This window comes from Mustelus asterias, chromosome 1 (genome assembly GCF_964213995.1).
Source record: "Mustelus asterias chromosome 1, sMusAst1.hap1.1, whole genome shotgun sequence".
In the NCBI taxonomy this organism is placed as follows: domain Eukaryota; kingdom Metazoa; phylum Chordata; class Chondrichthyes; order Carcharhiniformes; family Triakidae; genus Mustelus; species Mustelus asterias.
The window spans coordinates 63,191,934-63,204,299 of NC_135801.1; the positions used below are offsets into that span (position 1 = coordinate 63,191,934).

The 12,366-nt window shown below is 40.8% G+C and overlaps 1 protein-coding gene and 1 pseudogene across 3 annotated transcripts in view; one reads left to right on the forward strand and one right to left on the reverse strand.

Moving 5' to 3' along the window:
* The window catches only part of tada2b (transcriptional adaptor 2B), a 26,695-nt gene extending 17,126 nt beyond the window's left edge, over positions 1-9,569 (reverse strand). For 2 of the 3 annotated variants that reach the window (XM_078213322.1, XM_078213312.1), the window contains exon 1: positions 1,751-9,569. In XM_078213322.1, coding sequence (XP_078069448.1) covers positions 8,243-9,505 — 1,263 coding nt within the window. In that variant the 5' untranslated portion in view covers positions 9,506-9,569 and the 3' untranslated portion in view covers positions 1,751-8,242. The remainder of the gene's footprint in view (positions 1-1,750) is intronic. The other variant, XM_078213332.1, reaches the window with a different exon arrangement.
* A 1,996-nt stretch (positions 9,570-11,565) lies between these two features.
* Positions 11,566-11,797, forward strand: LOC144493157 (dolichyl-diphosphooligosaccharide--protein glycosyltransferase subunit TMEM258 pseudogene; annotated as a pseudogene).
* Positions 11,798-12,366: the final 569 nt, after the last annotated feature.

The window sequence follows — 12,366 nt, forward strand, 5'->3', positions numbered from 1 at the left end:
TCTGGCTTGCATGTTCTTTATTTGTAACAAAGAACATAACTTGAATGATGAAAGAGATACAGATCAACTAGGTAAGCAAGCCTAGTAGAGCACACACCAATCCTTCCGGTTGGTTGGTGTTCAGATTTGCATATTTGGCAGGGGGGAGGGGGTGGAAAGGTGACCATGGGGATGGGTAAAAAACTCGGGAACCGATTGGTAAAGTTAAACTATCGTTTCATTAGCCCTAACAGATATTACCGATTTATACAATATAAAAATAAAATTAAAAAGTGGTTTGAAAACCAACATATTAAATTCAGAATACCAAATAAATTATTTCTTGCTGCACTTGATACTTAAAAATCACACCACCCACTTTATCTCAAAGTGAAACCCCTATTTAGTTCTCTTTCAAATGATTATACTTTTTTTTACAATTCTCAGACTGGTCAGAAAATTCAAGGCAATCCAAAGGATAATTTAATCATGTTAGAGCAATACTGCAAAAATTAGGTGCTAACTTTGTTTTATGCAGTAGCTACACACAAAACACAATAAGTTGAAATAAATTGCACACGCGTTTGCTAACGGAGTAGGATTTTGGTGGTTATAAAACAAAAGCTTAAGGTGACCAAGAGAACTGCTACCCATTTCAAAAAAGATACATTCAGGACCCTTCCCAAATCTTTTTTCAAGGTGAACACTACATTGAAGTGTACAACAAAGATATCCTAAAACATTAAACTGAGTGCTGACCATTTAAAATCAAAATTCTGGAACTCCCTACTCAGCAACATTGTGGGAATACCATCACCAAATCTGACTGCAGTGGCTCAAGGCAGAAGCTTACCAACTTTTCAAAGGCACCAAGAGATGAGCAATAAACACCAACCTTGCCAGGTCACCCATATGCAGAGAATGGGATACCCTTGAGAATCAAAGGCAAAGAAATGCCAAAGCTGTGATATTCACTGGTAAGCTATTAGAACAACTTTTTCTTTGCAAAATGCAGGTGGTGTAAGTAACTTTAGAACACATTCATTTTAACATGCATTTTTAATAGTAGCCATGGACAAATTTAACAGTAATTTTGTTCACAAGCAATACCGAAAAGGAGTGCACTGCTATAAACATTGAGCACCCACTTTTAAGCTTAGTGTCTTACTCAGCACACACCGCCTGTTCTCAAAATGCTACCTTAAATGCATTACATTCACTCCAAAATACAGATACAGACAGGCTGAAAAATGGGTATTAATTCATCCGTATCAACTATAAGTAGCATTTCTGCAACAAAATTTAAAACTCAAGTGTACCAAAAAAAGTGAATTGACTCAAAAGAATACTGTCCATTTAAGAAGTGCCCTGTAATTCTTTGCAAGTCTACTTTACCTCTTGAATGTCCAGCAGTACAAATTTACAAAAATAATCCACTTTTTCTAAATATTAGATGATGAACATAGTAATGTATTTCGAAAGGTGCTTTTAATAAAAAAATGACTTCAGAAGTAAAAATATACCGTTACTTCCTCCAAATTTTCTTAACAAGACATCTGATAGCTTTTCATCTTTGCAAAAGACAGAAAAAGTTCTGATCACTACTAATATTCCCCAAAGGGTCACAAAAACCCATTTCATAACCACCATGCATCATTTGTATTTACAAAAATAATGTAGTTAAACAGCAAAAAAATAAATATAGATACTGGGAATAATTAGGAACAGGAAATCTGATTAGTTGCTACAGTGTATACAGAAAAATCCTCACTCTGCTTTGCTGCTACAAAAACAGTGGTTAGGGTGAAATACTGTAAACCAGAGATCTGAGCCTCCATTTCCACTTCAAAGGAATAAAAAGGATTTTTGAAACTATACAAAATGAAAAAATAAACAATTTGTTCATTGTTAATAAAAATTCAAATAATAAAGTTTCTTTGTCACTATATTTTTGAACATTATATTCTTGTGCTGCATAAAGGACACTGATTAACCTAGGAAAGCAATATGATTGTAACTTTTACCATCATGAGGAAATATGAAATTAAACCCTCAAGATGCCAAATCAAAAAGCTTAGGTAAAAAAGTTGGATAAAATATAGAATTTCTTTTGAAAGCAGGAGACACACACAATTTATCCAAAGCTAGAGTCACCACCTCCCCATGCTTAAACACATGCATATCTCATTGTGCTATAAACCTGTGGGTTTTACAAAGCTCTTCACATCAGGCTAAGATAAAGCACCACAAAATACAAGTGACTAAACAAGAGTTCACCTGAATGGCTTGATCTTCACTCTGGCAGTCATTCTAACCATCAACTGAATTAGTCAGATGTACATTTTAACTATCCCATACAGATTTTAACTGTTTTAATTTTTCTCTAAAATACTCTAATGTCAAACAAGCAGGCCCAGCATCATTACTTCAATAAGAACTCAATCCCATCATCCATAAAAGGTAATTATCTCACATTATACACCAAATGGAATTTACTTGAGATAAAGAGCTCCAGCAAAGAAAGGCACTGTATCTGCAACACACAAACCAAAAACTCATTTATTTTCAAACATAATCATCCTTGAATACAAATTACTTCATCAGAAATGGCAACCAAGATAAGCTGAAGAGAGTGAAAATTTCAGATGTAATTAAGTAACTAAAAACTAGGAATGTATTTGAAGCTTCAACATGAATTCCAAATTCTGGAGACTGCATAAAATGAAGAGCACAATAACCTTTCCATTCTAATTTATCCTCCTAATGTACTGTGCCCAGAATTAATGCTACATGAGAATTACTGACGAGTCCATTAATACATACACCAACACTCTTCCCATAACTTATTCAAACTATATGCCGCTAGCAAATTTTATGGATATCCACCAAAATGAGAAATTTCGATACAGCAAGTGGGTCATTTTCCACCCAGTGCCCACAAACTCTCAGCTCAGACATAATATGGGTAGATATTGTGCAAAGCTCCCTCTACCTAGCCACAAGATTCCTTGACCTCAAGCTCACATTTCCATTTTATTTTTGCCAACCAGCCTTTCAATCTCTGAATGAAATTGCCAGATTATTGCCAACTCTTTACTGATCTGGGAGGGCCACAGAAATTGGGAATGGGTTGAATCTACCAACCTTATTTTTTCAGCCGACAGCAAAATAATACTTTCATCCAATCAAATGGAATTACAACCCATGAAGGACTGTATTTAACATCTCAGACTGTTGCACAAGGGTCTTTCTACTTTTATCAGCAAAGTACAGAGTAGCAATACTAAATATATCCATTGATCTATTAAATTAGACATTTTTAACATTAATTGTATGCTTCTCTCCCTTCTGCCAGCTTTGGTCCCTTGCTATCTACTGTTAACTCACCCAAAAAGGCTGTATTTTCTGGTCCAACACAGTATCAGTGGGTTACTCAATAGCAGAAAGTATTAGAATCAAGGCCGATTCTGATTGTTCCCAATATCCATACACTTAACACTTCTGCAGTATGGGTTACTGAATTTAAAAAAAAGGAACCACTGTCAATTTTCCCATCTTAGGGACATTAAACTCAAATGTAACAGAACCCATCTCCTACGCAAGGTGAAATCAATAAATTCAGCAGAAAACAGGAGTTCAAGCAGTGACCTTCTGGCCTGTCTCAGTGTTACACTGAATGATGCCTTTGTTGCAGAGCTTTGGTCCAACATCATAATGTTGCAAACATGCCATCTTGTTTAAATGAAAAGCAATAAAAACTAACGTAAAACTAATAAAAAGGTCCAACAAAATGATAAAGGAAAGGAATAGCATCTTGCTTGGATTCAATCAACTTGTCGACTATACAGAAGACAGTTCATCCATTCCCAGTGTTCTAGCCTTGCAACATAATCCTAGCCATTGCTCATTCTCTGAGCAATACACTTACAGCCATCCACAACTTGATCTGATTTACATTACATCTTAACCTTATCTTTCACCAGAAGGTTTTCATTTTTCTTTGCTGCAAATTATTCACATATGTAGTTTATTAATCCCAACATGGTGCCTAACAAAGTTTAAAAACCACATAGATAAAACAGGCACTTGAATTTTATACAAAATTTGTACCATAGATTGCAGCGTATAAGTTGACCCTGCGTAAAAGGCTTTCAGCTCCAAAATGCATGCTTAGGCCTATACACACACACATTAGGAGTTGGCCTCAATTTTTCAGCTTAAAAATACATGTAGGATCAGCGTATGGAATTAAACAGGTGTTGCCAAGATGCATAAAAGTTTAAGACATTCCCACAAAGAGAAGACCACACACAGATGAACAGAAATTGGTACTCCTACAAAAGGAATGAAATGTGAAGCTGTTTAAGCTAAAATTTGTAATATTTGCTGACTCATCATATAACTGTGCTACAGTGAGGAAATTGTCAGTGAAAAACTAGTACAAGAAAGGAAGAAGGAATTTGCCATGAAGATGATGCTCAAGAGCAAGTGTGCCATGGCAACAGGGACCTGCCACTGGACTGATCTTGAGCAACATGCATCAGAATGGGTCCTGTAAAATGAGAATGGTTATATCAATGCAACGCAATGTAGATATTCACACTTAATTGGGCCAAATCAAATGCCAATCCAGCAACAAATGTAATAAGTGGATGTTTGATGGAGGAACCAGTTTCACAAAGGGTGGAAACACGTGTGCTGTTCTGCTTAATGTTTTGTGAGATATCATTATCAAATGTTGAGATGCTATTAATGCACAAACTGCCAGGTTTTCCAAAAATGTGGAATATCCAATTCAATGAATGGGGAGGAAGCTGCAGAGAAATGAAACAGAAAGCACCACATTTGATCCAGAGTGGGATCCTTACAATTATGCCATAGCCAAAATGACTCGGGATGAATTTGATAAATTCAATGTTGGATGCCAAAGATGAAGAATTTGAATGTTTCGACATTATGATTGTGGTTAAACAATCCTATCAAATACGTGACATACTAATGTAATTTGAATTACTGGAATTATGATTTGAAATGTGTTTTCAAAACAAAATAACGACCACCTACACCCTGAGGTCGTTCACATTTTATATACTCAGCATATAGGTCAAGGATATTGGGAAGATATTTCAAAACTTCAACGGTAGGCTTACAAGCCATGATTTACTGAGGTTGGTCAGGAATAAAATACAAATACTATCCTTTCTGGTTGTGGACATGGTCGTCCAACATCAAATGAGTACAGTCAGGAATTAATTTGTCTGTCTATTCTGGACTGTATTAGCATGAAGTAACTGTTCAACATTGTCAAGCGTGACTAGAAATTCATCCATACATTGCGTTAATTTAAAAAAAAATCAGGCTTTTCTTGTTGGGGGGGGGGGGTAAAATCAAGGAATTTCTAGCCATTGTAAGGATATAATTCTTTAACCTCAAATACTCGTGTTGTTGAAGTGTTAAATTTTCTTCTAAGAACCATAATTTCCCCAAAATCTATTGCAATAAACTAACATTCTTTTGCCTTTATTCCATAAAAAGAATATTTGTTTGAATGTCACTTACAGATAACCACCTTACAGAATTTAGAGAGTATAGTGTATTTGACCCTGACCAAGATACGAGTAATCTTGTCACATTCCAACTACATGTTAATTCACATTCATTGTGGTGCCATGCAGCACCTTTCAAGTTGGTTCTGCAATTATTGAATAGCAACAAAAGTTGTCCAGCAGTTCAACTGATGAAGACAGAAGCTGACCTGCATAAATCAGAGATCACAGATTTGATTCAGTCCGTTCTGATTTAGCTAATTTCAGTAAGAATAGTACAACTGTCTCAGCCCATTTGGTTGACGTAACAAAAGCCTCTTTGCCAAAGTACTAGTAGAACCTGTGAATTATATCCAAAGCAAGGACTCAAAGCTTTCAGTAGAGAAAGGAGATAAAACTGCCACATAAACAAGAAGGATGTCCTTCAGAATTTCTGAAAGAGGTACCAATGATGAAGCTTGGTTCTACACTCCACTTTCGTATTAACATCTCCAATTTTATATCTTGAAAGGAATGCAACAAAGGCTAAAAGTAGACAGGCTACTTGAAACCAAGTAAGCAGTGCTCATTGTAACATTGTGTAAGTGACAGTAAACTGTTTGTACCAAATATCCTTGACTATGTTAGTCATCACTTTTTAAATCTTTTTCACGCTCACTTCAGTATCTAGTACAAAGTCAGTTATATAAGTTCTGTATTGCCTTTATATTTTTCCCCTCCCGCGTAAAAGTAAAAATGCAATCTCACCTACTGAATTGAAAAATGCAATCTTCTATACATGGCACATCACTTAAATAAAAACGACACAAACCAAACACCTGCTATCACTATGTAACTTTCAAAAGTTATGTTTTTTTTGTTACATAGCAATATATTTCCCAAATGTGTATACCAGACTAGGTATGTAATATTCTTGCATATGTAAGCAGTTCAATGATCATTTGCTATTATTGACAGTCTGCCGTTAACACATCAGCCCTTAATTTTAAACAAATACGATGTTTCTTTTCTTAAAGTTTGCAATCTCACCAATTCCATTCCATGATGTTTTAACTTAAGGCATGGAAATGATAAAAGTAAATTACTGTGGATGCTGGAATCTAAAACAAAAAATAGAAGATGCTGGAAAATCTCAGCAGGTCTGACAGCATGAGAGAACAGAGTTAATGTTTCAAGTTGAAACTTTAGCTGTTCTTTCCACAAATGCTATCAGATGAGCTTGAGATTTTTCAGCATCTTTTGTGTTGTTTAACATATGATTGTGTTTGCCAACCAACATGGTAGGTCCTTGGTTTCAGTCAGGCCACATTGGGAAAGGCACTGAGCAAAGGTGAGCTACTTCATAGTGCAGGAGAAAAAAACTCAATAAGGATCAACCAATGATACTTTCAGATGTTAATGGAATTGGCACTAAATGGGTCAGTTGCCAGACTTCTAAAGTGAGAGGGGAGGAACAGTGCTTGTTATAGGGGTAGCAAAGAATAAGAGAATATTAAATATCTGAGAAATAACGAGTTTTAAAAGCTTACAGCCAAAATGCTCACAATGAAGAGTAGCAATAAATGGCAAAATAAGTAATCAGTACTCCAACTTAATAACTTAAGAAAATTCAACTCTATTTTATACAAAGATTTCTTGGAAGGCAATTTGTAGGATGTGCACAAGAGGCTTAAAAGTGGGCACACAGACCTGTTTAAACATTACACTTTAATTAGCAGTCAATCTACTGTCACTGATCCATTGTGTAATGAACTGTTATTAATGAGTCCTGTTGAAATGTGACCTAATTCTCAAGATTTCCTTTGAGCTTTCTAGCAAGAGTGAAGCAAGATCATTCAAAAGTCTACATTTTTATCACATCAGAGGACTTCTTTGAAGTGAATTGTACACCCACGTGTCTCTGATGAAACACTTAACAAAAAGTTCCTGTGAATAAATTTTGTCAAAACCCTGCAAAAATTACCTAACTTTGAAGACGTCTTATTAAACCTCGAATAAAGCTTCAAGCTGTCCACTAGACAATTATTTGTTTATCTTTTTACCACAAGAATTAGTGGTACCTGCCACTAACTTGCATTGGGCCAGGATTTACTCTCAATGCAAGCCATAGATTCAGCTAAGCAGAAAATGTGTTGGCTAGATTGTGAAATCCCTTAATGAATCCGTTCAACACAATCATCCAACAATATATTTCCTCCTCCTCCAATAGTCTTTTAGCAAAATAACTTTGCTATGTGCCAAAATTAGGACTTGCCAAATGGCCAGAAGAATCTGTGGCTCAGTAGGTTCTTGCTCTGCTAAGTCAGTAGAATAAGGCTAGGACAGTTAAAATGACACTATCTTGATTTGTGCCTGAAAAGCTCCAGGTTGTGACCCTGAAGACAGCACCCAAACATTACCATCCTTAAATTCAGGCAAATCTCTTCATGGTCATTGTTGCATTCTCTTTCAATGCCTGGACTGTCTTAAACAATGCTCGTGTAATATTTACTCTCCTTACTGGAGCTTATCTAAAGAGATAGTGTGTTTTGATTTAGTCAAATTCCACTGTATGAAAACTCGTATTCGAATTCCCAGTGGAGCAGACTGGCAGTTGCACACTAAATCAACAGTCTTTTGGACTATCTTTTTGAAGAACAGACATCTTGCCCATTTTGTCTTTCTTGGCTATAGCTGTATGAAAATTATGTTTTCCCTCGCTTAAGAGGAGCAGATCATCAAGAAGTGTCCCGGGCAATCCAACCACTTTCCGTTAAGAAATTCAATATCCTTTTCTTTAAGACTTTGTCGAGGTAGCTGGGCAGGCGGCTCTTGGAAGGGATGCCCTGCCTTTTCTGCAGATAGTCTTTGATGATGATGGTCTTGACGGTCAGGTAGCGTGTGGGGCTGAGGTTGAGGGAGCTGCACAGCAGCTTCTCCCGCTCGGACAGCAGGTCGAAGCCGGCCAGGTTCTCCATGGAGCTGAATTCGGCTGCAGCCTCCTTGCCGGCCTCGTCTTTGCCCCGCTTGGCGCCCGCGCTGTTCTTCATCTCCTTGCGCTTCTCCCGCTTGTGGCGGGCCGCCTCGTACTCGGCCGACTCCTCGGTCTTGGCGATGCCGTTGCGCCGGTAGCGCTGCAGCTCGCGGATCTTGGCCCGCAGCGTGCGCTCCTTGTGCAGGTTGTCGAAGCAGTCGTCGAACTCCTTGGCCGACATGAACTGGCAGATGGGCCGCAGCTTGGCGCGCAGCTCCTTCTCCTCCTTGGTCACCTTGCGCTTGAGCGGCCGCTCCTTCCTCTCCTTGCCCAGGAAGGCGGGCACCAGGCTGTAGTCGCGGGCCATGTTCTTGCGGCGCTGCCGCTCCCGCAGCTTGCGCACGTACATGTCAACGTGGGCCCGCTTAAGCTCGATGTCCACCTCCTCGTCGTCGTAGTTGACGGCCAGGCCGCTGATGAGGGTCTCGGCGTCCTGCAGGTACTCGATCTCGTAGTCGTCCCTCAGCGGCATGTAGCCCAGCTGCTGCTGCTCGGCCACGCTGATGTCGAGCGGCGGCAAAGGAGCCGTTAGGCTGGGGGACAGAGGCCCGCCCCCCGGGCACGTGTGGTCAGTCACCCGGTTAGGGATGGCATCCGGGATGCACGCTCTGCCCAGGTTGCCATGGATATACATGCTGACGTAGTGCTCCATCACTTCCGGCGGCGCGCGCCCCCCCACATGCGCGGCCATGTCCTCCCAGTTGCCGAAGCCGTACTGTTCGATGGCATCGAGCAGCAGCTGCTCCTCTCGGCTCGTCCAGCCCCCCTCCGCCTCGGCTCCCCACAGCGTGAACCGCCCGCCGTCCACCAGCTGGTAGCCGTGCCAGCGCCGGTGCTGGCCGATCTCGGCGCCGGCCGAGAAGCACTCGGGGCACAGCTCGATGTCCTGGCACTCGGTGCAGCGGAGCCGCAGGCTCGTCACGTCGGCCAGGCAGTAGACGCAGTACTTCTTGCCCAGCTCCGCCATTGTGCGACGAGCCTGCGCACACAGCGCGCGCGCCCGCCCGCCGGCCGCTCCTCCTCCTCCTCTCGGTGACAGTTCGAGCATGCGCGGGAGGGCGCCACCTGGGGGTGGGCGGAGTGCTGAGGAAAGGAGCATTGAGCTGGAAGGAGGGGGGGAAACGGAATGTACCACTACACAGGTCAGAAGGGGCCTTATTAGGTCACTCACAGGTACAGCAATAGCTGATGAATATATGGACATCAGATATGTGCATACATATAAATATGCATACTGTTTGAGAGCAGATATCCACTCCATCTGACGAAGGAGCAGCGCTCCAAAAGCTAATGGCATTTGCTACCAAATAAACCTGTTGGACTTTAACCTGGTGTTGTTAAAACTCTTACCATACATATAAAAGCCAGCTTTACATAAAAATATCTAATCATATCATGATGCCGTATAGAGGAAGGTCTTTGGCCCATCATGCTTTTGTCACCACTTTGGAAGCGCTGTCCAATTAGTCCCACTCCCCTGCTCTTTTTGCCATTTCAGGTATTTATCCTGTTCCCTTTTGAAAGTGGATAGCCTGGATTTTGCAGTAAAATAGCAGGCTGTCAGCACTCACCGTCATTAAATAGTTGTTGAGCTTGTGAGGTATATACACATTAAACTCATCAGAAAAAGTCACGGCTTCTCCACTGGTGTAAGTACATTTCTAATGGGCTTAACTATGACCAAACAACCTCTTTGGCACTGAAATTTAGCTTCTGCAATTTTATTTCTTTCAGATTTTAATCATTGTTGGGAGATTTTTAAAATGCTTAAATGTTTTTGCTTTCTTTTTCTGTTCCTTTTATCTCTCTTAATTACATCTTTCTCCAGTTTTCTGTAGATGGGTTAATATTGAATTACATATTCTAACTTGCATTTCCTGGTTCAAACTCTGTATCTCAGAGAATTCATTAAACTGATTGGTTAAGGAGATGCAGAGTTTTTTGCTGATTCGCACAGGTTGCCATGATGAAATGGTTTTCTAATCATTGCAAGTTCCAATGAAAAGCCTACAGAGAGCTTGTGGGTAAGGTTAATGTAATGAACTGTTAGCACTGTTTGTTTGCCACTGACCACAAAATCCAAGCCATTAATGCATCTACTTCCACCACTCTTTCAGGCAGTGCATTTCAGATCTTAATGTCTTGCTAATTTTTTTATTCCTCATGTCACCTCTGGTCCTTTTGCCAATTTATTGTAAATCTGTGACCTCTTAGTACCAACTTTTCTGCCACCTGAAACCATTTCTCCTTTTTCAAATCTTTCAAGATCTTGAACACTTCTATCAACCTCCCCTTAATTGTCTCTGCTCTTAGGAGAACACCACAACTTCTCTTGTCTCTCTCCATATAAATGCAAGACTTTCATCTCTGGTACCATTCTAGTTAATCACCTCTGCATTCTCTCTTTAATGCCTTGATGTCCTACCAAATGTGTGGTGCTCTGAACTGAATACAGTCCTCCAGCTGAAGCCTGAAGTGGTTTATGAAGGGTTAGCACAACCTCGTTGCTTTTTAAAAGCTCATTTGCGGGACATGGGCGTCACTGGCTAAGTCTGCATTTATTGCCATTCGCTTCTCGGCCTTTTGGCTAAGATCAAGTGTAGTATGGATAGGATGCTGCACTTGGTTGAGGTCATTAGGTTACATTGAAGCTTCATATGTTTCATATGAAGCAATTTTTAAAAGCGGCATCTCGGCATTTTGGCTAAGACGCAAATGAGCTCAAGTCTTGGAGGAGGAACCTCCCCCTTCTCCAATCAGCTTGGCTCATGTAGATCAGGCCCAGGACAGGGTGGTTTTGGTCGCTCGCCCTGTCTTGTCAGCCTGGATCTGAAATGTCTCAACTTGTTGAGACTCTGAATTGGATTTGATTTGATTGAATTGGAAAAGTATTTTTTTTAAAAATTTATTGCCCATTCCGATTTGCCCCTTGAGAAGCTGGTGGTGAGCAAAAGATGATGAGGGAGATGGAGAGGAGCCGCGGATTAGGGCATTTATACCAGCGGGAGAAAGGCCGCAGGTCAGGGGATGGAAGCTATAACCTATTATACAAGCCCTGTCAATCCTGCCATCTTCCCATGCTTGACATCGGTTCTTGTAATTGGCATGTTCTTCACCGCATGGTTCTTTGTATACAAGGTAACATCTAACAAATACACATGGGACATCTACACAGAGCTGCTGATTTCCCTAGTGGCTTCTCTTTTTTCTAAAAATTGGAGTACTTTTCCTCCTCCAATGGATTGAAATCTACATATGAGGGCAGCTGGGAATTTGCGGGGAAGAAATATGAGGGACCATTTCACCAGGAGGTGCTGTTTCCACATCACTGTAATCTCAATGTCACAAGAAGAGCTCTGTGACACAGTGATTAAAGTGCTGCTGCCTCACAGCACCAGGGACCCGAATTCTATTCCCGGCTTGAAATCATAGAAACCCTACAGTGCAGAAGGAGGCCATTCGGCCCATCGAGTCTGCACCGACCACAATCCCACCCAGGCCCTACCCCCACATATTTACCCGCTAATCCCTCTAACCTACACCTCCCAGGACTCTAAGGGGCAGTTTTTTTTTAAACCTGGCCAATCAACCTAACCCGCACATCTTTGGACTGTGGGAGGAAACCGGAGCACCCGGAGGAAACCCACACAGACACGAGGAGAATGTGCAAACTCCACACAGACAGTGACCCGAGCCGGGAATCGAACCCAGGACCCTGGAGCTGTGAAGCAGCAGTGCTAACCACTGTGCTACCGTGCCGCCCCCTCCACATAGACAGTGACCGCTTGGGTCACTGTCTATGTGGAGTCTGCACATTCTCCCCATGAC